The sequence below is a fragment of the Sorex araneus genome, chromosome 6, assembly GCF_027595985.1.
Source record: "Sorex araneus isolate mSorAra2 chromosome 6, mSorAra2.pri, whole genome shotgun sequence".
In the NCBI taxonomy this organism is placed as follows: Eukaryota; Metazoa; Chordata; class Mammalia; order Eulipotyphla; family Soricidae; genus Sorex; species Sorex araneus.
The window spans coordinates 145178741-145200488 of NC_073307.1; the positions used below are offsets into that span (position 1 = coordinate 145178741).

At 60.7% G+C, this 21748-nt stretch overlaps 1 protein-coding gene across 4 annotated transcripts in view; it reads left to right on the forward strand.

The window, feature by feature from the left end:
• The window catches only part of ALKBH3 (alkB homolog 3, alpha-ketoglutarate dependent dioxygenase), a 35864-nt gene extending 15631 nt beyond the window's left edge, over positions 1 to 20233 (forward strand). For all 4 annotated transcript variants that reach the window (XM_055143443.1, XM_055143446.1, XM_055143445.1 and 1 more), the window contains 3 exons: positions 4206 to 4415; positions 18702 to 18800; positions 19964 to 20233. In XM_055143443.1, coding sequence (XP_054999418.1) covers positions 4206 to 4415; positions 18702 to 18800; positions 19964 to 20056 — 402 coding nt within the window. In that variant the 3' untranslated portion in view covers positions 20057 to 20233. The remainder of the gene's footprint in view (positions 1 to 4205; positions 4416 to 18701; positions 18801 to 19963) is intronic.
• Positions 20234 to 21748: the final 1515 nt, after the last annotated feature.

Here is a 21748-nt window from a genome sequence, read left to right on the forward strand (position 1 = left end):
AGGGAAGCTTTCCCCGCTGTTGTCTCAGTTTGCAAAGTTCCTCCACCTGGCCTTTGTCGCCGCAGAGCTGTGAGCTGTAAAAGAAAACTGGGAAATTCAGCTTGCTGTCACCATCACCGAATTTCGCTTTTAAACGTGCGATTGAGTAAGGGCTGCGTGTTGGTGGCCTACATTTTACTTGTTACTGTTGATTGCTTACAATTTGCCCTACTAAGGATGTAGTGTCAGCGTCGTAACCAGGAGTGCCAGCTGCGCGCGGGGATGACGTCACAAGACAGCGAGAGTCGGACCTTGACTCCGGCTCGGGCAGCATGTGCCAGTAGCCGGGCCCCGCCCCCCACCGCGGTACTCGGCTTCTCTCCCCAAACACCCGTTCCTTTACTACCAGACGGAACACGGGGCTTCGAGGGGGTGCGCTAAAGTCTCACCAAGTCTGGGGCTGGAGAGATAGCACAGCAGGTAGGGCATTTGCCTTGCAGGCGGCCGACCCGGGTTCGATTCCCAGCATCCCATATGGTCCCCCGAGCACCGCCAGGAGTAATTCCTGAGTGCATGAGCCAGGAGTGACCGCCTGTGCATCGCCGAGTGTGACCCAAAAAAGCAAATAAATAAAGTCTCACCAAGTCTGAGCTCTGCGTTGCGAAGCAAGGCCAGGCAAGACGTGGACCGTTTTTGAGAACCTGCAAAGTCGAAGGGATGGTGTTCTTTAGCCACAGGCTAAGACTGACGTCTCGTGGCAAGTCTCGTACAGTATGAAAGTACGGTGGCGCGTGCCCTGTTGGCACCCCTGGTACAGAACCAAGGCACTGCCAAGGCCACACGAGTAGCCATCGCTGGCTCCCCCACCGCGCCACCCCGCGGAGACAGCACGGGTTTCATTCAGGGGCGTGCCTCGGGGCAGCAATAAACGTCCAGCTTCTTGCCCCCTGCTCTGTGGGCCCGTGGGCTGGCTTGGTGCCAAGGAGAGCTGAGGAGCATGAAGTATGCGCTCAGCTCTGGCGCTGCAGAGAGGGGAGCTGTTCGGGCTGAGGGGACACAAGCGTGAGGGCCAGAGCTGTCATCCCACCCACCTACACGAGCACCGTTTTCTTTCTTTCTTTCTTTCTTTTTTTTTTTTTTTTTGCTTTTTGGATCACACCTGGCGATGCACAGGGCTTAGTCCTGGCTTTGTACTCAGGAATTACTCCTGGTGGTGCTCAGGGGACCATATGGGATGCTGGGGATCGAACCTGGGTCGGCCGCGTGCAAGGCAAACGCCCTACCCACTGTGCTATCGCTCCGGCCCCGAGCACCGTTTTCTTGAAACAGCAAGCAGGCAAAGAGTCGCTCAGACTGGAGTGCTTGGTGGTGTCTCCCGGTGGGTGACAGTCACTCCAGGGAGAAAGCAAGCAGGGTTTGCTGTGGTTCATGATAAGAGTTGAGTTTATCTTTGGTCTTGGGGTCGGGGTGTATGTGTGTGTATGTGTGTGTGTTTTGTTTGGGGGCCACGCCCAGTGGTGCTCAAGGCTTACCCCTGACTCACTGCTCAGGGATCACCCGAGTCATGCTCAAGGCACTGCTCATATGTAGAGCTGGGGACCAAGTCTGGGTTGGCCACATACGAGGCTACTGCCCTGCCCACTGTACCCTCTCTCTCCTCTCTCTCCTCTCTCTCTCTTTCTCCCTCCCTCCCTCTCTCTCTCTCTCTCTCTCTCTCCTCTCTCTCTTTCTCCCTCCCTTTCTCTCTCTTCTCTCTCTCCTCTCCTTCTCTGTCTTTCTCTCCTCTCCTTCTCTGTCTTTCCTCCTTCTCTCTCTCTCTCTCTCTCTCATTCTCTCTCTCTCACCCCCCACCCTCCCTCTCTTTCGTTCTCATCCCAGAAGTTGAGTTTCTAGTGTTTTGTTTTTGTTTTTGTTTTTTGCTATTTGGGTCACACCCAGTGATGCACAGGGGTCACTCCTGGCTCTTCACTCAGGAATTAGCCCTGGCAGTGCTCGGGGGACCATATGGGATGCTGGGACTCGAACCCGGGTCGGCCGCGTGCAAGGCAAACGCCCTCCCTGCTGTGCTATCGCTCCAGCCCCGAAGTTGAGTGTTTAAGGAGAAACCCCCCGTGGTGCAGATCCCCATCTGCTTCGCCGGGGTCAGGGGTGTCCGCGAGCAGGGGTTTGGGATGCCGTTGTAACCTGCCAGTCATGAGAAGAGCCCCAGGCCTCCTGGGCCGACACTGTCCCAACGGCCAGTGTACGATGTATCAAAATCGGTCCAAGTTGTACTAGTGGGTTGAAAGGTAACAAAGTGACAGCGCTTGCCAGGATCTTCTCTGCTTCCGCGTTTTGACTAACATTTGAGTTCTGTTGAGTTTGGGTGTCGCGGTGCAGAGGACGTACGGGTTTTGGAGATACGTGCGGATTTCTGAATCACTCCCTTTTCTAAGCGTGGGCCTGTGCCCAGCAGGTCAGCAGAGAGACTCGGGCCGAGAGGACGGCGGGGATGGAGCTTGCCTTGCTTTTGCTCTGCCCCGGTTCGATCCCCGGCTTATGGTCCCCCAGTCCCCACCAGCAGAGGTCCCTGAGTTCTGCCAGGTGTGCCCCCCCAAAAAAAATAAATAGGAGACAAAAAATATCAACAGTAACCTCCCAACTTTTCTTTTCTTTTTTCTTTTTTTGCTTTTTGGGTCACACCTGGTGGTGCTCAGTCCTGGCTCTGCACTCAGGAATTACCCCGGGAGGTACTCAGGGGACCATATGGGATGCTGGGAATCAAACCCGGGTTGGCCGAATGCGAGGCAAATGCCCTACCTGCTGTGCTGTCACTCCAGCCCCAACCTCCCAACTTTCCATGTTGGAAATCATAGCTATTTTTCATAAATAATTTTTTTTTAAATATCAACACTTGATTTACTTCTCAGTTTAAATCCCTGAGGGCGGCAGCCTCATATGGATTCTGGGAGCAGTTGCCTTAGCAGGAAGGCTGCCTGGGAGCTTGGCCCGACCCACGCCTCTGTTTCCCTGCCTCTCCCCAGGCCACTCTGGCTGGCTCGGTTTGAACACACCGTGCTGTTCTTTGCACGTACACGCAAGCACGTCTCCTGCCCAGAGAGAATTCAGTTTCAGCTTGAGCATAAACACCTTCAGTTTTGTTTCGTTTTTTTTTGCTTTTTGGATCACACCAGTGATGCACAGGGGTTACTCCAAGCTCTGCACTCAGGAATTACTCCTGGCAGTGCTCGGGGGACTAGATGAGATGCTGGGAATCGAACCCGGGTTGGCTGCGTGCAAGGTACACGCCCTCCCCGCTGTGCTATCGCTCCAGGCCCAAGCACCTTCATTTTTAAGAAGAGCTGGGTTTTAACCGGGCCTCCCTCTGGCTCGAGACCTCTCTGAGAGCTGGCCCCGATGGCCTTGGACTGCGGTCTTCCACAACCGTTTCTGCCCGTTGGTCCAGGCCTCCACGAGAACCGTAAACAAACGTTTTGAGTTAACACGTAGCGGGCTTGGCATTATCTTATTTCAGACTCCGCTTCTGAGTCATTGAAAGCGTACCTGTCTCCCCTTTTCCTGCTCCACCCTGAGGCCTGTGAATAGCACGGACACCCAGGCTGTCTTGGGGAGGCCGATAAGTTGTCATAACGTTGGAGAAGCGCGAGGACAGTCTCTACCAAGGAGGCTGCCCGGGCACTTGAGACTTCTCCAGGGAAGATGGGCATTGGACAAGAGTGAAGCCGCTCTCGGCCTTGGCGCACACGCTGTGGTCAGAGGTCACTTCCCATAGGCCCTGGCTGGACAGTGGTTCTGAGGCCAGGCGGCAGGCATGCGCCCCGTGCAGAGGCCGGGCTGGGGGGCCGTGCCTCGATGCCAGCGCACAGCTCCTGTTTCTCCTGATCTGTTCCTGGGCATGGGGCCGCTCTGGCAGGTCGAGCCTCTTGACAGAGAAGCTGTGGGGGGTGACAGAGGCCTGGGAGGGACAGAGGGTCCTCGGAGCCCCCACCCGCCTCACTCCCCCCACCTAGTGTTGGGCCCGGGGGCCTGCCCGGCGTGTGCTGGCCTCGGGGGTGGGGAGGCACCGTCTGGTCCTCATGACATCGCTGTGCCGGGCGCAGCATAGCGAGGGGGCACCCGCCAGCTGTGCCCACCGTGGGGGGTGTCGTTCCCACCCACCCCGGCTCCTGACTCGGCCTTCCCTGCTCTCTCCCTTTCCGGGCGCGCTGCCTCCGCCCCGCCCGCAGTGGCTGCCCGTGCTCCTCGCGCTCAAGGGCCAGGTGGAGGCGAACACGGGCCACCGCTTCAACTCGCTGCTCTGCAACCTGTACCGCGACGAGAAGGACAGCGTGGACTGGCACAGCGACGACGAGCCCAGCCTGGGCCCACGCCCCGTCATCGCCTCCCTCAGCCTGGGCGCCACCCGCACCTTCGAGATGAGGAAGAAGCCGCCCCCCGTGAGTGGCCCACGCGGTGCTCAGGGCTGACCGGGGTGGGACTCGAGGGACCCCGTGGGATGCCGGGGATTGAACTCCAGTTGGCCGCCTGCAGGGTCAGGGTTTATAGTATATATTTTCATTTTATTTTATTTTATTTTACTTTTTAATTTTTGCATCACACCCAGCAATGCCCAGGGGCTCCTGCTGGCTCATGCACTCAGGAGTTACTCCTGGTGTGCTCGGGGGACCATATGTGATGCTGGGGATTGAACCTGGGTTGGCCGCGTGCAAGGCGAACGCCCTACCTGCTGCACTATCGCTCCAGCCCAGTACATACTGAGTGAAAGCGCAGCGGGTAGGGCGTTCACCTTGCACTCGGCCAACCCAGGTTCAATTCCTCCGCCCTTTTCGGAGAGCCCGGCAAGCTACCGAGAGTATCGCGCCCACACGGCAGAGCCTGGCAAGCTACCCGTGGTGCATTCGATATGCCAAAACCAGTAACGACAAGTCTCACAATGGAGACGTTACTGGTGCCCGCTCGAGCAAACCGATGAACAATGAGATGACAGTGACAGTGACAGCCTGCTGTGCTATTTCTCTGGCCCACAGGCATGGAGCAGACATCTCTGTCTCTGGCCAACCCCTAGCCCTGCTGTCAAGGTTGGGCCTTGACACTTGCTTGTCCCGCCCAACTTGCACGCCACGGCCAGGCACTGGGCTTCACTCCCCGGGGGAGGACGGAGCCCACCCTGTCCTGTTTGGGACAGGGAGTGCGGCAGAGGGCGGCGGCGGAAGGAAGCGTCTCGCCCCTGCCCGGTGGCCTCCGTGGCAGGGCCGCTGCTTTTTCTGACGCCCTCACTCCCTTCTCTCTCTTTAGTCTGGTTCTGGGGCCACACACCCCGCATTGCTCAGGACTGACTCCTGGCTCTGTGCTCAGGGGACCCTGCGGGGTGCCGGGAATCAAACCCCGGTCAGCCGTGTGCAAGGGCCGCGCCCTCCCCACGGTGCTCTCTCCAGCCTCCTTACTTTCTTCTTCACCGGCCCCTGAGGTTCGGGTGACTGTCCCCCCGGGGGGCGAGCCAGACCTGCAGGGGGGGGGGGACTGGAGCAGTGCTTCTCCCCTGCGGGGCTTGCTGTGACGTGAGCCGTGGAGGGGGTCACAGGGCCAGGCTCTTTCCTTCGGCTGAAACCAGCCCCCCGAGAGAGAAGGGTGGCAGGCCGCGGGGAGAGGCGCCGTCTCCGGGGCTGCCTCCCCCAGCCCGGGCCACCCCGGCCCCAGGGTGGCAGCTGTGTCTGACCCGTCCAGCCACCACCTCCGTGAGGGTTAGTCGGTGGGCGTTGCTCCCAGGTCTGTGCTCGGGAGGAAGGCCCCGGGGTGCCCAGGGGACCCAGCGGGGCCAGCGCCTCGAGCCCTGCATGTCTCCAGTGCCCTCCAAGCGTCGCCATCCTCAGAGTGTCACACGGTGAGCCCCACTGTAAGGGGAAGTCCCCTGGTGGTCTGCCAGGTGCGGGGACTCGGCACTGTAAGGCCGGCAGCCAGTTGGCGCTGAAACACAGCTCCGGCCGCTGAGAAGGGCTGAGGCCGGGAAACCCGAGACGCTTGGCCGAGGAGCTGAACTGGCCCGAGCTGGGGAGCAGCCGGCCGCCGTGGCTTGCTCCCCCACCCCTGGCGGTTATGGGAGAGGGGAAACTGAGTCTGGATTTGTCTGAAACTAGAATTGTTTGAAAATGACACGTTGGGTCCAGAGAGCTGACCACTGGCTCAGTCCCCGTCACTACCTCAGGCCGCCCCCCCTGCCCCCACCCCCCGACCAGGCACCGCTGGGAACGGCCCCCAAACAAAACAGCATTTTCCTAGAGCCTATAAGTGATGTTTTCAGGTAAGCAGGAGACCCACTTTTATTTTTTTTTCTTTTTTTTTTCTTTTTTTTATTTTTTAAATTTATTTATTTTTAATTAGAGAATCACCGTGAGGGTACAGTTACAGATTCATACACTTTTGTGCTTATACTTCCCTCATACAAAGTTCGGGAACCCATCCCTTCACCAATGCCCATTCTCCACCACCCGTAAACCCAGTGTCCCTCCCACCCTCCCCAATCCCATCTCCCCCCCACCCCACCCTGCCACTGTGGCAAGGCATTCCCTTCTGTTCTCTCTCTCTAATTAGCTGTTGTGGTTTGCAATAAAGGTGTTGAGTGGCCGCTGTGCTCAGTCTCTAGCCCTCATTCAGCCCGCAACTCCCTTCCCCCACATGGCCTTCGACTACAATGTAGTTGGTGATCGCTTCTCTGAGTTGACCTTTCCCCGGAACGTGAGGCCAGCCTCGAAGCCATGGAGTCAACCTCCTGGTACTTATTTCTACAGTTCTTGGGTGTTAGTCTCCCACTCTGTTATTCTATATACCATAGATGAGTGCAGTCTTTCTATGTCTGTCTCTCTCTTTCTGACTCATTTCACTCAGCATGAAACTTTTCATGCCCATCCACTTAACTACAAAATTCTTGACCTCCTTTTTTCTAACAGCTGCATAGTATTCCATTGTATAGATGTACCAAAGTTTCATCCGTTCTGGGGCATTCGGGTTTTTTCCAGATTCTGGCTATTGTAAACAGTGCTGCGATGAACATACATGTGCAGATGTTGTTTCGATTGTACTTTTTTGCCTCTCTGGGATATATTCCCAGCAGTGGTATTGCTGGGTCAAATGGGAATTCAATATCTAATTTTTTGAGAGTCGTCCAAATTGTTTTCCAGAAGGGCTGAACCAGTCGGCATTCCCACCAGCAGTGAAGAAGGGTCCCTTTCTCCCCACATCCTCTCCAACAGCGGTTGCTTTTGTTCTTTTGGATGTGTGCTAGTCTCTGTGGTGTGAGGTGGTATCTCATGGTTGTTTTGATCTGCATCTCTCTGATGGTTAGTGATGCAGAGCACTTTTTCATGTGCCTTTTGGCCATTCGTATTTCTTCCTTGGTAAAGTTTCTGTTCATTTCTTCGCCCCATTTTTTGATGGGGTTGGATGTTTTCTTCTTGTAGAGTTCAACCAGTGCTTTATATACCATTGATATCAACCCCTTATCTGATGGGTATTGTGTAAATATCCTTTCCCATTCTGTGGATAGTCTTTGGATTCTGGTCAATGTATCTCTTGCGGTGCAGAAGCTTTTTAGTTTAATGTAGTCCCATTTGTTGATCTCTGTTTTTACTAGATTGCTTAGTTCCGTGTCACCTTTGAAGATACCTTTATCTTCAATATCGTGGAGGGTTTCGCCGACCTTGTCTTCAATGTACCTTATGGTTTGTGGTCTAATGTTGAGGTCTTTAATCCATTTTGATCTGACTTTTGTGCATGGTGTCAGGTCAAGGTCTAAACCCATTTTTTTGCATGTGGTTGTCCAGTTGTGCCAGCACCATTTGTTAAAGAGGCTTTCCTTGCTCCACTTCACATCTCTTGCTCCCTTATCAAAGATTAGATGGTCATACATTTGGGGTTGTGTGTAGGGATATTCCACCCTGTTCCATTGGTCTACGGCTCTGCCTTTGTTCCAGTACCATGCTGTTTTAATTGTTACTGCTTTGTAGTAAAGTTTGAGGTTGGGGATGGTGATGCCTCCTATCATCTTTTTCCCAAGAATTGTTTTAGCTATCCTTGGACGTTTGTTATTCCATATGAATTTTAGGATTGCTTGATCCATTTCTTTGAAGAGTGTCATGGGAGACCCACTTTTAAACTTGTGTTCAGACTTTTTTTTTTTTTTTGGGTCACACCTGGCGATGCACAGGGGTTACTCCTGGCTCTGCACTCAGGAATTACTCCTGGCAGTGCTCAGGGGACCATATGGGATGCTGGGAATTGAACCCGGGTCAGCCTCATGCAAGGCAAATGCCCTACCCGCTGTGCTATCACTCCAGCCCCTGTGTTCAGACTTCTAATTTCTTGAACACATTCCAGAAATCTGGGGCCCCCCAGATCTCCCCAAACAATTGGTGCTAGAGCTGTTCTTGGATTCCCCCCACCCCACTTCCCCAGCTCCCCCGTGGCTTGGGCAGGCGGGGGCGGCAACCCCGGGATGCTCAGGCCTTACTCCTGGCTCTCCACCCAGGGGTCACCCCTTGCAGGCCTCGGGGGCCATGTGGGACGCCGGGCATTGAACCTGGGTGGGTCCGCCGAGTGCAAGGCGAACCCTCCTCTCCGCCCCGCAGTCATTTCTCCAGCCCGGGGGCTACTCTTTGCTTGGAGCTGTCGGCCTTGGAAATGTATGTCAGAGAAGATCTTACTCTGGCAGCCCCTTTTCCGCGAGCTGGAGAGGAAGTTCCTCTTGTAACTGTGTCATCTTGGTTTTTGTCTACGCCTTGGTGACGGCTGGGAGAATATGATTCACGCAGCCCAAGGTGAATGCGTAAGTTACAAAGCATAGATCAGGTGAGCCCGCCATGGGCCTGACTCGCGCGGTGCGCCCCCGAGGGGCGGGTGCGGGAGGGGGTGTGTCTCTCCAGCAACGCCCCCGAGCCCCCTGAGCGAGCACCGGAAGAGGAGTCTTCGCTGGTCAAACTGAGTCTCGGTTACGCAGCCGGGGCTGCCCTGGGAGAGTCCGAGGGTTTCCCTGCACTCACGCAGGTCTGCATTGGGGACACTTTGAGAGGGAGCCGGAATTGTTGTTGTTGTTGTTTTTAATAACCCTGCCTCCTCCGCCCCAGCTGCGGCTGTGTGTTTCCTGGACTGGCACCTGCTGAGAGCACTCCCGTCTCTCCCCGGGCAGCGCGTCCCGGGGGTGCCCTCAGGGTTGAGGGGCTCTGCACGGCGTGCCCTGCGGTAGACCCAGCCGCCGCCTCCATGCTGCCCGCCCTGCCCTGCACTGTCCACTCCTGGCTTGTGTTCATTCTAGAAACACGTCTTCCCCTTGGGTGCTCCCAGGCCTCGGGGAGGGGGCCGGTCCGTCTTGCCGTCCCGTTCATCCCGCCCCTCCTCTGTTGGGTCACTCCGGATCCCAGAGAGAAGCACCGTCCTCTCTCGGGGCAGACGGCGGAGAGTCTCACGGCAGAGGCGGAGCTTTGCCCGGTGAACTTCTGGAGCCTTCTTTTCTTTTCGGTCCGCAATTAGGACCCTTTTTAATTTATCTGCTTCCTCTCCCCCGCGGCTCCTGACAGCTCTCCTGCCCTTCTCATCCCGAATCCGGCCGTGCCTTGCGGGCTGCGTCGTGTCCCCGCTGTAAAGATTAGTCTGCTGCTGTTCCCTGCTGGCTTTAATTCTGTCCCGAAAAACAAGCCGGGAACGGAGCTGCAGAAGCCACTTGGCAGGCTGCTATTTCTCTGTCGGTTGCCACGGAAACCGTGGTGGCTGAGCTGGGGGGTTATTAGATAATGGCAGGAAGTTTGTGACGCTCCTGAGGGTTGGGAGTCAGGACCTGGTTTTTTCAGCAGGTTGTCCGCGGAGGGGATCTGGCCTCCATCCTCGTGTGTGTGTGTGTGTGTGTGTGTGTGTGTGTGTGTGTGTGTGTGTAGTGGGTGTGTGTGAGGGGTGTAGGGAGTGTAGGGAGGTGGGGTGTGTAGTGTGTGGGGGTGGGTGGTATGGAGTGTGTGTGTGTGTGTGTGGTGTGGGGGTGTGTTGTGGGGGGTGTGTATATGGATGTGTTGTGTGGTGTGTGTGTGGTGTGGGGGAGTGTGTTGGGTGTGGGTGGATGGTAGATGTGTATGTGGGTGTGTGTGTGGATATGTGTATGTGGGTGTGGTGTGTGTGTTGGGTGTGGGGTGGATGGGTGGATATGTGTGTGTTGGGTGTGTGTGTGTGTGTGTGTGTGTGTGTGTGTGTGGTGTGTGTGTGTGTGTGTGGTGAGGGTGCTGGTTGTCTACAGCGGCAGGAATCAAGGGCCGGGTGAGCCGCTTCCACGGAGCCTCATCCTGGGCCCCAGTGTGAGGGGTCCCTGAGGGCGCCACGCAGGAGGGAGCCGAGACCAGGTGGGCACGACCCTCCGCCGTCCCGTCAGGGCGCCCTCTGACGCAGGGGAACCCGTCTCTGCCCAGCAGGGGCGGCTGTGAGACCGCCTGTGCGTGAGTCGGCCGGGGCTCGGTGCCTCTCGCCAGGGAGCGGCCGTGGAGGGGCTCCCGGGAGCAACGGGCCAGGCTCGCTCCGGAATGCGAGGAAATGAGTCCGAGTCACAGCATCCTGGGAGCTTCGGTCTGAGGGTGGGAAAAGCAGCGATGGCTGGGGACCCCCCCACCCCACTGACACACGCAGACACACACATACACACTCACACGTACAAACACACATGCATACATACACATACACACTCGTATACTCACATATATACATATACAATATAAATATACACACAAGCATCTATGCATACACACAGATGTTTAGATATGAGTATGTGTTTGTGTGTATACATGTATGTGCTATACATATACAAATACAATACAAACATAAACACAAACACACACATACAAACACATGCATACATACACATATACTCATGTATACTCACGTGTACATAATACAAATACACTCACACATACTCATATATACTCATGTATACATATACACGATACAAATATACACACACAAACATACATACTCAGAGAAACACACGTGCATACATACGCATAAGAACTCATGGTTACACACACACACACACACACACACACACACACACACACACACACACACACACGCTGCTGCTGCTGCCCCAGCCACCCCGTTTTCTCCTCCTCCTCACAGCCCTGCTCTGAGAAGTCTCAGGATGTCTCGAGTGAGACTCTTAGTAAGTGCCCGCTGTTCGGACCCCGGGCACAAAGGAGTCCGGGCAGGTGACCTGCCGGTGCCTCTGGCTGCTCCCTAGGCGGGGGGAGAGCGTTTTCCAGGGGGTGGGGAGCTGCGGTGGGCATGGAGAGAGGGAGTGAGCGGCAGCGGGATGGGCTCGGCGGGGTCATGGCCGTGACGGGCGTGCGCAAGGGTCTGCGGGCGCGTTCACATGCCTGTGGGTGGGTAGCGCCGGGGAGGCCACGCGTTCAGGCCCGGCTCCTCTGCTGTTTGGGGGTCCCTGGTGCGGCTCACGCCAGAGCGCGTGTTCACCAGTGCTCCCCACGCCGTGTGCCGCGGGCGGAGCTCCCAGTGAGCAAGGGCGCACGCTCACGGCACCGGGCCCTGGTCATGGCGGCAGCGGGAGCAGCGGCAGGGGAACAGAGACATTCTCCCGTCTGCAGAGACGGCAGAGACCAGAGGCCTGCGAGGGCTCGAGGTGTGTGTGGGCGGGGGGCTCCCTCCAGGCTTGGAGTCACCGTTTGTTTCCCGGGGGCCCCCCCTGAGCAGGGAGTGGTTCTGTGCTGGACCCAGGCCTGACTCCTGCAGCCTCGCCTCCCCCTGCCCTGCTCCAGACACTGGCCCCAGGGCCAGCTCCTGCAGCCGTCCCTGTAGCAAGGAGAGTCTTGTCCTCGCACAAGGTCACTGGTCCTGTGGGCGCAAGAGCAGCGCGGAGACCAGGGGCACGGGGTGGAGCCGATGGCGCCCGCCTCACGGGGCAGGGGCAGGCGAGGAGGTGCCCCCTCCCCCGAGCTGGGGGGATCCGGCATGCATCAGCAGCGGAGGTCACGAGAGGGGGAGCAGTAGGGGCTGGGACGGGGTGCGGCCTGGGACGCTGGTCCTGCTTAGGGGTGGGGGAGACACCTGTCCCGAGCTGCTGTGGGGCTGCAGGGACACAGGCGACCACACCAGCAGCCCTGGGGAGGTGTGTGTGTGGTGTTGGGACAGGGGACACGATTGCAGTGCTAGGATGGCCCTGGGCTCCCACACAGACAGCCTATACCCAGCCCACACAAGTGTGCACGCACAAGCACACACACACACACACCGCTCCTGCACGCAGAGCTTGCCCCGACCTTTACACACGCATGCACAAACACACAGAGGCATATAGAGTCTATATTCAGCTCTTACACACACCCAGGGCTCCCGCACTCAGAGCCTGCACCCGGCCCTTACACACAGACACACACCCGCACACACACCTAGGGCTCCCACATACAGAGCCTTCCATGCCCACGTGCACATGCACACACCCGGGGGCTCCTGCATGCAAAGCCTGCACTCGGCCCTTGTACACACATATGTACACACACACACACACACACACACCTGGGGCTCTCACATACAGAGCCTTCCCTGCCCACATGCACACGCACACACCCAGGGGCTCCTGCACGCAGAGTCTGCACTCGGCCCTTGTACACACACATGTACACACACACCTGGGGCTCCCACATACAGAACCTTCTGTGCACACGTGCACACGCACTCACCCGGGGCTCCCGCACGCAGAGCCTGCACTGGGCGCTTACACACACACACACACACACACACACACACACACACACACGCCTGTCCTGCCTCAGCAGGCTCAGACAGGGCCTTCTCTGAGGCCTCTTATCACTGAGGACGCAGTCGGGCAAGGCCAAGCTTTCTGGTTTCAAGTTCACCCTCGGAGCTGCTGGAGTGACCTTGATATTGAGAGTGACGCCAGGATGGTTTGGGCTTCGTGCGTCACTCCTGCCCCCGCCCCCACCGTGCTGCTCTCAGCGTCCCCAAAGGCAGGCACCTGGTGGGGGTGTGGGGGCCTCACACTGCCAGTGTGGAGACAGGGTGGGGTCCCTCCCACCGTCCTCCCAGGTCCCGGGGTGGGCCAGGTGGGGCGGGGTGGGGTGGGGTGGGGTCGACTCCTGCACCCAGCCCTTGGGCTTCGCGTTCTCACGCACATCACCAGAACTTTCCATGCCAAATCATTACCAAACGCCAGGGGGGCCTGGGGTGGGCAGAAAGCGCAGCGGCCGCTGGACCGTTTGCGGCCCGCTCTGAGCAGAGCCCAGTGACTCCGCATCCCCGCCTTCCCCGCCCGCCTCTGTCTCTGGCAGCTCCGGTTTCAGAAGCAGCTGCTTCTGTTTCTAGAGTAATGTACTTCAGATCAATGCGGGCGATCTGAAATGCGGTTGGGTTCGAGTCAGCAGAAAACTCTGCAGGGACGGCGTGCTGGGGGTTGTCATTGTTGTTGTTGTTGTTCTCCTCCCCACTCTCTCCTTCCATGATGGCCACCGCCCGTGGTGTGTCGCGTGAGACTGAAGAAATGTCTCTCCCTCGAGAGCGGGCAGCCGTGCTGCGGGTGGGCGCTGGCGCTCTGGGAGCCAGCCTGGGGCCCAAAGAGCACTGTGCGCTATGCGGGCGCCCAAGGGCAGCGAGGGTGGTGCCTGCGAGAGCTGCAGGCTCGGGTCCGCTCGGTCTGCAGAAGCCCCCGGGCCGGCCTTGTGTTGGGTGGTCCAGCGCAGTGCTGGTGCTCGGGCCCGAGAGCGAGGTCTCGGGGAGACGCCCTGCGGACCCTGCAGACTCGGGGTCACGGAGTCAGTGTGTGCGCCTGCTGTTTCCCTCTGCGTCCGTCTGAGCTCACGGCGTGTCCCCGCCACACCGTGGGCGTCCAGGAGTCACAGCACAGACACCCGCCTCTGCCAGAGGCCCCGTCCCTCCTCCTCTTCCTCGTCGAGATGGGCGCCAGGTTCCACGTGGGCCTCGTTGGAGCAGGATTTGCAGGGGACAGAGCCCTGTCCTCCTCCCCCTCTCTCCCCGCCCACTTGCCAGGCCGGCCCTCGGTGCTGGGGGCCTGGGGGTCCTGAGAGGGTCCGTGCCGCCACCGCTGCCACAGGACAGTAGCCCTGAGATCAGAATCGGGAATAGCCACGACCTAGCGCTGCTCCCGTCAAGGTGCCGTCATCCTGGGGGGGCCGTGCCATGTGGCCCCTGGGTCCAGATGCGCGGTCTGGGGCCCGGTGTTCGCACTTGCCCCAATAGCTGCAGGTCGCAGGGGAGGGCGCCTGCCCGGATCCAACCCCCAGCACCCCCTGTGCGCCTCAGGAGTGACCCCTGAGCATCTCCAGAGCAGACACCCCGCCACCCAGAACCTCATGTTGGGGACAGAAGGCGGGAGGCGCCCGCTGCGCTCCCTGCCCCCACCCCCCGTTTGCCGACTCAGAGTCGCTCTGGCGTGAAGGGGCGAGTGGAAATTCCTTCCCCTTCCCCGACAGTCACAGTTCTGCCAGCTTGTCCCTGGCTCGCTCTCCGCCCCGCCCTGGCTTATCTCGGGCACCCTCACCCCCCCAGTGCCCGCTCTCCACCTTCCCATGGGCCTCTGTCGCCATCACACAGGCCTGGCCCTGTCGAACCGTCCCTCCTGCTCGCTCGTTTTTGTGTCACACCCTCCCAGGGGAAAGGGGGACGTTTTTTCCGTCAGTGGCTCGTCCTGGCCAGGGCTGCTCCAGCCTTTCCCCTCGCCACCCTCTTGCCCAAGAGATGCCGCCCAGGCACAGACTGCCAGGCCCCGGCAGCTCCGTGCCTGCGGGTGACTTCAGAATTAATCGTGTGTTCAGACAGCCTTGAGCGTTGCCGCATGTTTTGTGGCCCGCGTCCCCCCGACCCTGCAGTAAGAAGGCCCCTGAGGGCGTGCGACCCCCGGTGAGTCGAGCTCACCGAGCAGAGACGGCTCCGAACACAGCGTGTCTCGCTGCCGCTGTGGCCGTGGGCCTGATGGACGCCGTGCGCGTCCTCTGCGCTCCGCCGGACGCACGTGCCCCCTAGGGGCGGGCAGGACGCGGCGGACAGGTCCCTGCCGTCCCAGCCGCGCGGGCCCCTCGGCCCTGTTTTGTTTCTGCGCCCGGGCCAGACCCTCAAGAGTTCAGTTTCCAAAATGTAAACTTCTTTTTTTTTTCTTTTTTAACAGAAAGGAAACACAGTTGTCTATTTAACTTTTCTCAGGATGGGAAAATTCTTCCTAAGCCTAAAAACTGTGAGGGAGCGCCAAAGAAAGGTCAGGAGAAACCCAGGAGGAATTTTTCAGCGACTCTCTGTTGACTCGCATAAACACAGTCTAAAATAGGCGACAGGGAGAGGAGGCAGATGTTTGCACGCGGCAGGACAAAGGGGAGAGAGCTCCCGGGGTCGCAGGTGGTCGCGGGTGGGGGGCTGCCCCCAGGTGGCGGCAGTGTGGGCCCGGGGCCGTGCACCTGGGGAGGCGGGTGGGAACTGGCGCTCTGAGCCTCGTGCCCCCCGTGCTGTTTTCCTCACTGGCCACGGACCCTGATCAGTGTGGTGGGGGGGCCAGCGGTGGCTTCTGCGGCGCTTTCCAGGGGTCTCGTCGGCCGCCGCAGCTCCTGGGGGACTCTGCTGATCAGGCCACGCCACCAGGGTGCACCCTGGGCTCTCGTTATTCCATTTAATTTAAAAGACACCTCCTGGCCTGGCCCCTCAGAGAAGATGCTGTCCACACCAGTGCCTCCCCTCATCCCGCCGCCCCGCGCTTCTCCCTCCCTGCCTTCAGTGCCGCAGGGAGAGGACCCTCCCTGCCCCCACCCCCCAACACTGGGGGCCTCGTGGCCGTGCCGAGCACTCTGGGAGTGACCCTCGACACGGAGCACTGTGACACCAGGACTCGTCCCTGAGGCATGGGCAGGACCAATGACAGAGGCAGGGGCTTAAGGCGGGAAGCGCCCATTTCACACAACGGCGTACGACCAGATTTTAAACGAGCCCGTACGTTCAGGGTAGAGGAAGTGGCTCACCCTGTGGTGTCGAAAACACAGAGTCCAGGGAGGCGCAGCCTCGGCCCCGGCACCCGCCCCGCACAGAGACGGGCGCTCGGCTCTCCAGGCAGGCCCAGGCGCCTCTTCGGGGTGTGTGAAAGAAACGGGGCAGAGGGGGACGGGGAGTGCCCCCCGTCAGAGCGGTCCTTCCTGCAGCCTCCCAGGACACAGAAAGTCACCCACCAAGCCTCTCCACGGCCCTCAGACGGGACGGCCCCTTCCCGGTGAGGCAGAGACGACTTCTCCTCTTGCTTCCGGCCCCGGGTGCTTCCTTGGGGCCCAGGGAACACGCCCGCTTTCTCCTTTTCACCCCTAACGAGCCCACTTTGCCACAGCGCCCCAAGTCTCGGGCGTTGGGGGCTAGAGGTGAGGGCGGCCTGCTGCCCCAGACGAGAGAGATTCTCTTCTCCCTCTCACCCCCTCGGGTTGTTGGAGGCCCGTGGGCCACCGCGGCCGTCGGCCCCGCACCCCGCCCCTGCTGCCGGCCCGGCAGCGGCCTCCCCCTGGCACCTGGGCATGGAAAATTTCATCCCCAGCCACGTTTCTTCGAAGGGTGTGTTCTGTTCTGTTTTGTTTGGGCTCAGGCTCGGAGGCCGTGAAGAGACACAGAGCCGCGCCTGGGTAACTGGAGCCGGCCCCGCGGCCCCGCGCGTGCTCGGCCCCCCAGCCCGACCCGTTCCCACGGGGCCCCGGGCCTCGCCGCCACGGCGGGCGCGCTGACCCAGAGGGAACGGAAGCGCCTCTGCTCTGTGCCGGGCTGGCCCGGCCCTGCCCCTCTCCGCTCTCCCGGGCCAAGGGGGCAGCCAGCCCCCCTGCAGTGACCTGGGGCTCCCCCCGAGCACGGGCACCCCCTCTGCCGCTCTGCGGGTCTGTCGACTCTGCCCGCTGCTGCCGCTGGGCGTTCTCTCTCCTGCTGAGGTGTTCCTGCTCACCTTTGCAGGCCAGAAGGACGCCTGCCTGCCTGCCTCCTTTGCTCCAGTCTCAGGGCCTGGCTTGTCCCAGACAAATGCTCTCCCACGGAGCCCCATCCGCGGCACTCGCCTTCCCAGTGGCTGCCCCTCCCCTGGTCCCCCCAGCCCCTAGTACTGCCTTGGTCTCCAGCTGTCTCCCTCTGTGGGTCAGTATTCCTCCACGTCCCTCACCCGCGTCTGACTGCTCTCTGCCGGCCGCTTGCCCTTCCTGCCCTCGCAGGTCGGCAGAAGCCCTTTCTGTCGCCCTGACGCCTGGCCCTTGATCTGAGTGCTGACCCCCCCCCCCCAGCCTGAGTGCAGGGTCCCCGGCTCCTTCTGTAAACCCTCCCCCGGGCTCCCTGCCACCGTGTCTTCCTCCAGAAGGACAGACGCCCCCTCCGTCCGCACGGCTGCTCCAGACTTAATGCTTTTCCCAACTGGGCCTGGGTCAGCGGGGTCAGGCCTGGCCAGTGGTGGGGACTTGGGGGCTTGCTGACTCCCGAGAGGGAAACGGTGCGGACAGAATCCGCCCCTGAAATCCGAGGTCCTTCCTTTCTGCCTGGAAAAAAAAAAAAAAAAAACCGTCTGCGCTGGGCACAGGTCACTGCCAAGGGGCCAGGCCTGGCCCTTCGACGTTCACTTAAGCTCATTACTGTGGGGGTCTTGGTGTCCCTGGGGAGCGCAGTGTGACACCAAGTTGAAGTCGAGAATGGGCGTGTCTGCCCGGAGGGGAGGGAGGGAGATGAGGCCCTCCAGGGCAGGATAGACACTCATGGCGGGAGGAAGAGGAGGTTTAGGGCCAGGGGCACCCGCTGGCCACCCCCGGGGCGTGGCATGGACACAGCTCCCTGGCTGCCTGGCCCGGGAACTTGGTGCATCCAAGGCGCCCGGAGCCCACGGAGCAGAACTGGGCTGGCCCGGCCAGAGCACTCGCTCGCCTTGGAGACAGTCTTGGCCCTGGATTGTTCTGGAAAGAATCAGGACCCTCGGGGCCGGAGCGATAGCACAGCGGGTAGGGCGTTTGCCTTGCACGCGGCCGACCCGGGTTTGATCCCCGGCATCCCATCTGGTCCCCCAAGCAGAGCCAGGAGTAACCCCTGTGCATCGCCGGGTGTGACCCAAAAAGCCAAAAAAAAAGAATCAGGACCCTCTCCAGAACATCCAAGTAGCGCTGGAAATGGCCAGGACTAGTGTCAAGCGTAGGTACCAGGAAGTGGGAAGGGGGTCAGCGCTCGTGGCCCCTGTCTGCCGCGCCTTCCGTAAACACCCGTTTTCCTGAAGCCAGAGAGAGCACAGCCGGTCAGACGCTTCGTGGTCCTGCACGAGCTGACCCGGGTTCAGTCCCCGGCGCCCCATGTGGCGTCCCCAGCCCTGTCATGGTGATGCCTGAGCACAGCCGGACGTGGCCCAACCCCCGAAAGTAAAGCGCCACACGTGAAAGCCCCTTGCTACTCCGTCGCGGCCCAGGGGTCCGAGGACCCCTTTCACTCTCCTCCCGGGCCAGCGCAGGCTCTGCTGCCACCTGGGGAGGGGGGGAGGGGGGGGAGGGGGGGAGGGGGGCAGGGCCCCGCACTGGCCAGGGCTCGCCTGTGGTGGGGCCGGGAGCGACGGGCCCCCGGGCTCTGCAGCCCTGCCCGGGGCCTCGGCGGAGGCGTCCCCAGCGCAGGTGCCGTCTCGAGCGCGGGCGTCCCGAGCGCAGGTGCCGTCTGGAGCGCGGCGGGCCGGTGCTGTGTTGCAGGAGGAGGACGGCGACTACACCTACGCGGAGAGAGTGAGGATCCCGCTGGGCCACGGGGCCTTGCTGCTTATGGAGGGCGCCACTCAGGCTGACTGGCAGGTGAGAGCGGCCTGGGGGGGCGGGGTGGGGGGCGCGTGGGGGCTCAGAAGCTTCAGGAACAGTGGAGTCCAGGCGGTGGAAGGAGGGAGGCCCAGGGGTGGGGCTGGGGGGACTCACCCAGCTGCCATGCCAGGGCCGGCTGTGAATGGACGGTGGTTCCCGTCCCCGCGCCACCCCCCGGGCACGATGGCGGTGAGGCTGAGGAGGGACTTCCCGTCTCCCCAGCCACCAGGCATGGCCAGCGGGAGCTCCGGCCGCTGTCCCGGCCCTCTGTCTTTCCCTGAGGTGGCTGTTTTCACTGGGTTGGTTTGGGTTTGGGGCCACCCCCGGCAGTGCCCAGGGCTCACTCCTGGAGGGGCTCAGGGGACCCTCTGGGGTGCCGGGGGTCGAACCCGAGTGGTCTGCCTGCAGAGCAAGTGCCTGACCCGCTGTGCTGTGGCTTCAGACCTGTCCTTCGCCTGAGACGGGGAGAGTAGCCAGAGGCAGGGAGGGAGGGGGTGGCGCTGGCAGGAAACTGAGTCTCCCCAGGCGGTGCCGCCAGCGTGCAGACGTGTCTCCATGTCTCGGGCCTCTGCAGGGCAGGTCACCCGTGTGCCAGGGCTCCCGTGGGTGGCGGCCTCTGGGACCTGCACTGGGTTTTGCCGTAACATTTTGTGGGTGTGTCTGTGTGTGCATGTGTCTGTGTGTGTGTATGTTTGTCTGTGTATGTGTATATGTCTGTGTGTCTCCTGTCTGTGTGCATGTGTGTGTCTGTGTGTATGTGTCTGTGTATCTGTATGTGTGTGGGTGTCTGTGTGTCTGTGTATGCATGTGTCTCATGTCTTTGTGCACGTGTGTGTCTGTGTACACCTGTATCTGAGTGCACATGTGTGTGTTTGTTTGCCTCTGTGTCTGTGCACATGTATGTCTGTGTGTATGTGTCTGTGTATGTCAGTGTGTCTCATGTCTGCATGCATGTGTGTCTGTGTATATGTCTATCTGCGTGTGTGTATGTCTATTTACGTGCATGTGTCTGTATGTGTATGTCTATGTCTGTGTGCACGTGTGTGTCTGTGTGTTCCTCTGTGCCTGTGTGTGCACATGTATGTCTGTGTGTCTGTGTGTCCCTGGTGTCTGTGTGTCTGACTGCACCTTTCTGTCCCTGTGCCTTGTGTATCGTTTAGCACCGAGTGCCCAAGGAGTACCACTCGAGAGAGCCACGTGTGAACCTGACCTTCCGCACAGTTTACCCAGACCCCGGAGGGCCGCACTCGTGAGTGAGGGGCCCCCGACGCTGAGCAAGGCTTCCCCGTGACGTGTGCTGCTGCTGTGTGCCAGGTCGGGGCGGGACCCCTGGTGGGCAGCCGTCGCTGTCCGTGTTCACTGCGGGAACGTGGTCCCCGAGGGCCTCTGTATCTCGCCACATTAAAAGCGGCTGCGGCTGGTTTGCCTGTGATCTTGTCCTGGGTTTGACTTGGGGAAGCGGGAGCGGGTTTTGCCTTTGGGGCGAACACACACACACGTGCATTCGTGCACATTCCTCGTGACCCCTGGCAGCGTGGCAGGGCCACGGGAGCCACCTGGGGGCAGAGCGGGCCCCCAGCCCCGAGGCAGCAGCCCCCCGCCCGGCTCTGCAGCGCCACGGAACAGCAGTGGGGTCTGCGGCTCATGTCTCTGACTCAGACCAGCCTACAGGCTCCGGGGAAGGTGCCAGGTCCGGGCCCTCACCTGGGTGACCTGTGACACAGGAGTCGCCGTCCCCTCCCTGGCAGGACCGAGGAGGGTGAGGTCATGAATGAGGAGCGGGCTGACGTTCGGGCCCAGCTGGCTGACCCCGGAGAGTCTCTCGGGGCCGAGAGTCACTCGGGCCCCGCCCGGTGCCAGGAGCAGGGCCCTGGGGAGTCGGTGTGTCCCGGGCAGCTCCAGCCCTGCGGGCCGGCCTCTGTGCCACCCTCCACACAGCTCCCCGGGAGTCGGGGATCGGCGGTGATGTCACCCCGGCTCCCCTTCCCGCACGCGAGCACGTGGCGTCCTGGCCGCTCCACGGCGGCAGCGCCTGAGAAAGAAAACGATTGAAACAGGGAAAGTGGGGCATGGGAGGCCCGTTCTGCCACTCCCTCGGGGCCAGGCCCAGCGCCCGCGTGCACTGGTCTGGTCTCCCCCGTCCGCCTCTGGCCCCCACTGCTTTGGGAACCCACCCAAGACCCGGCCCTTCCTCCCTCCGACTCCACCTGGGGCTCCCGGCTCCGCCACGTCACTGCTTCCCGGGATCTGCCTCCTCCCCCCTCTGCGCTGCCCCCCCCCACACCCCTCTCTCTCGCGGTCACTTTCTCTGGGAGAGGCCGGCCGCTGTGTGGGCGGCGGGGTACGCCCTGCTATGGACGGGCACGGCCACCCGAGAAGGAACCGGAGCCTCTGCTGCTCCCCGCTTCCCCCCGGTCAGACGCACGGGGTCTGGCCTGGGTCTGCGCCGAGCCACCCCCGCTCCCGGGGCAGAGGAGAGGGGGGCGTCCTGGCTGATCGCGCCCACGTCCTCCCTGGCACCGCCCCTCGCCACCGAGTGGGGACCAAGCCCCGTGCCGCCACCCGGCCACCCCCAGGCGTCTCCATCCGGGAGCAGCGATGGTCGGGCTGTGTCCTGCCCACTGGCCTCCCTGCGGGAGCCTGCAGTGAGCACTGGCCGGCGGGCACCGCCCCAGGGCTTGGCCCTGCACCCGGGACCCTGGCAGAGGCCGCCGCCGTCGCGCCCAGGGACCGGAGCAGCCCAGAGCCGCTGGCGGCTGCCGTGCAGAGACGGCGAGGAATGGGGGCCGGGCTATTTTTACCGAGTGACTGGTGAAGGCAGACGGAGCCAGGGGCCGGGAGGGAAACAGGTCTGGGTTCTCAGCTGCCCCTTTGGGGGAGCTTCGGGTGCCCGTGGAGCAGGGGCTTCCCTTTCCCACGCGGAATCCTGATCCTGTCCACACCCC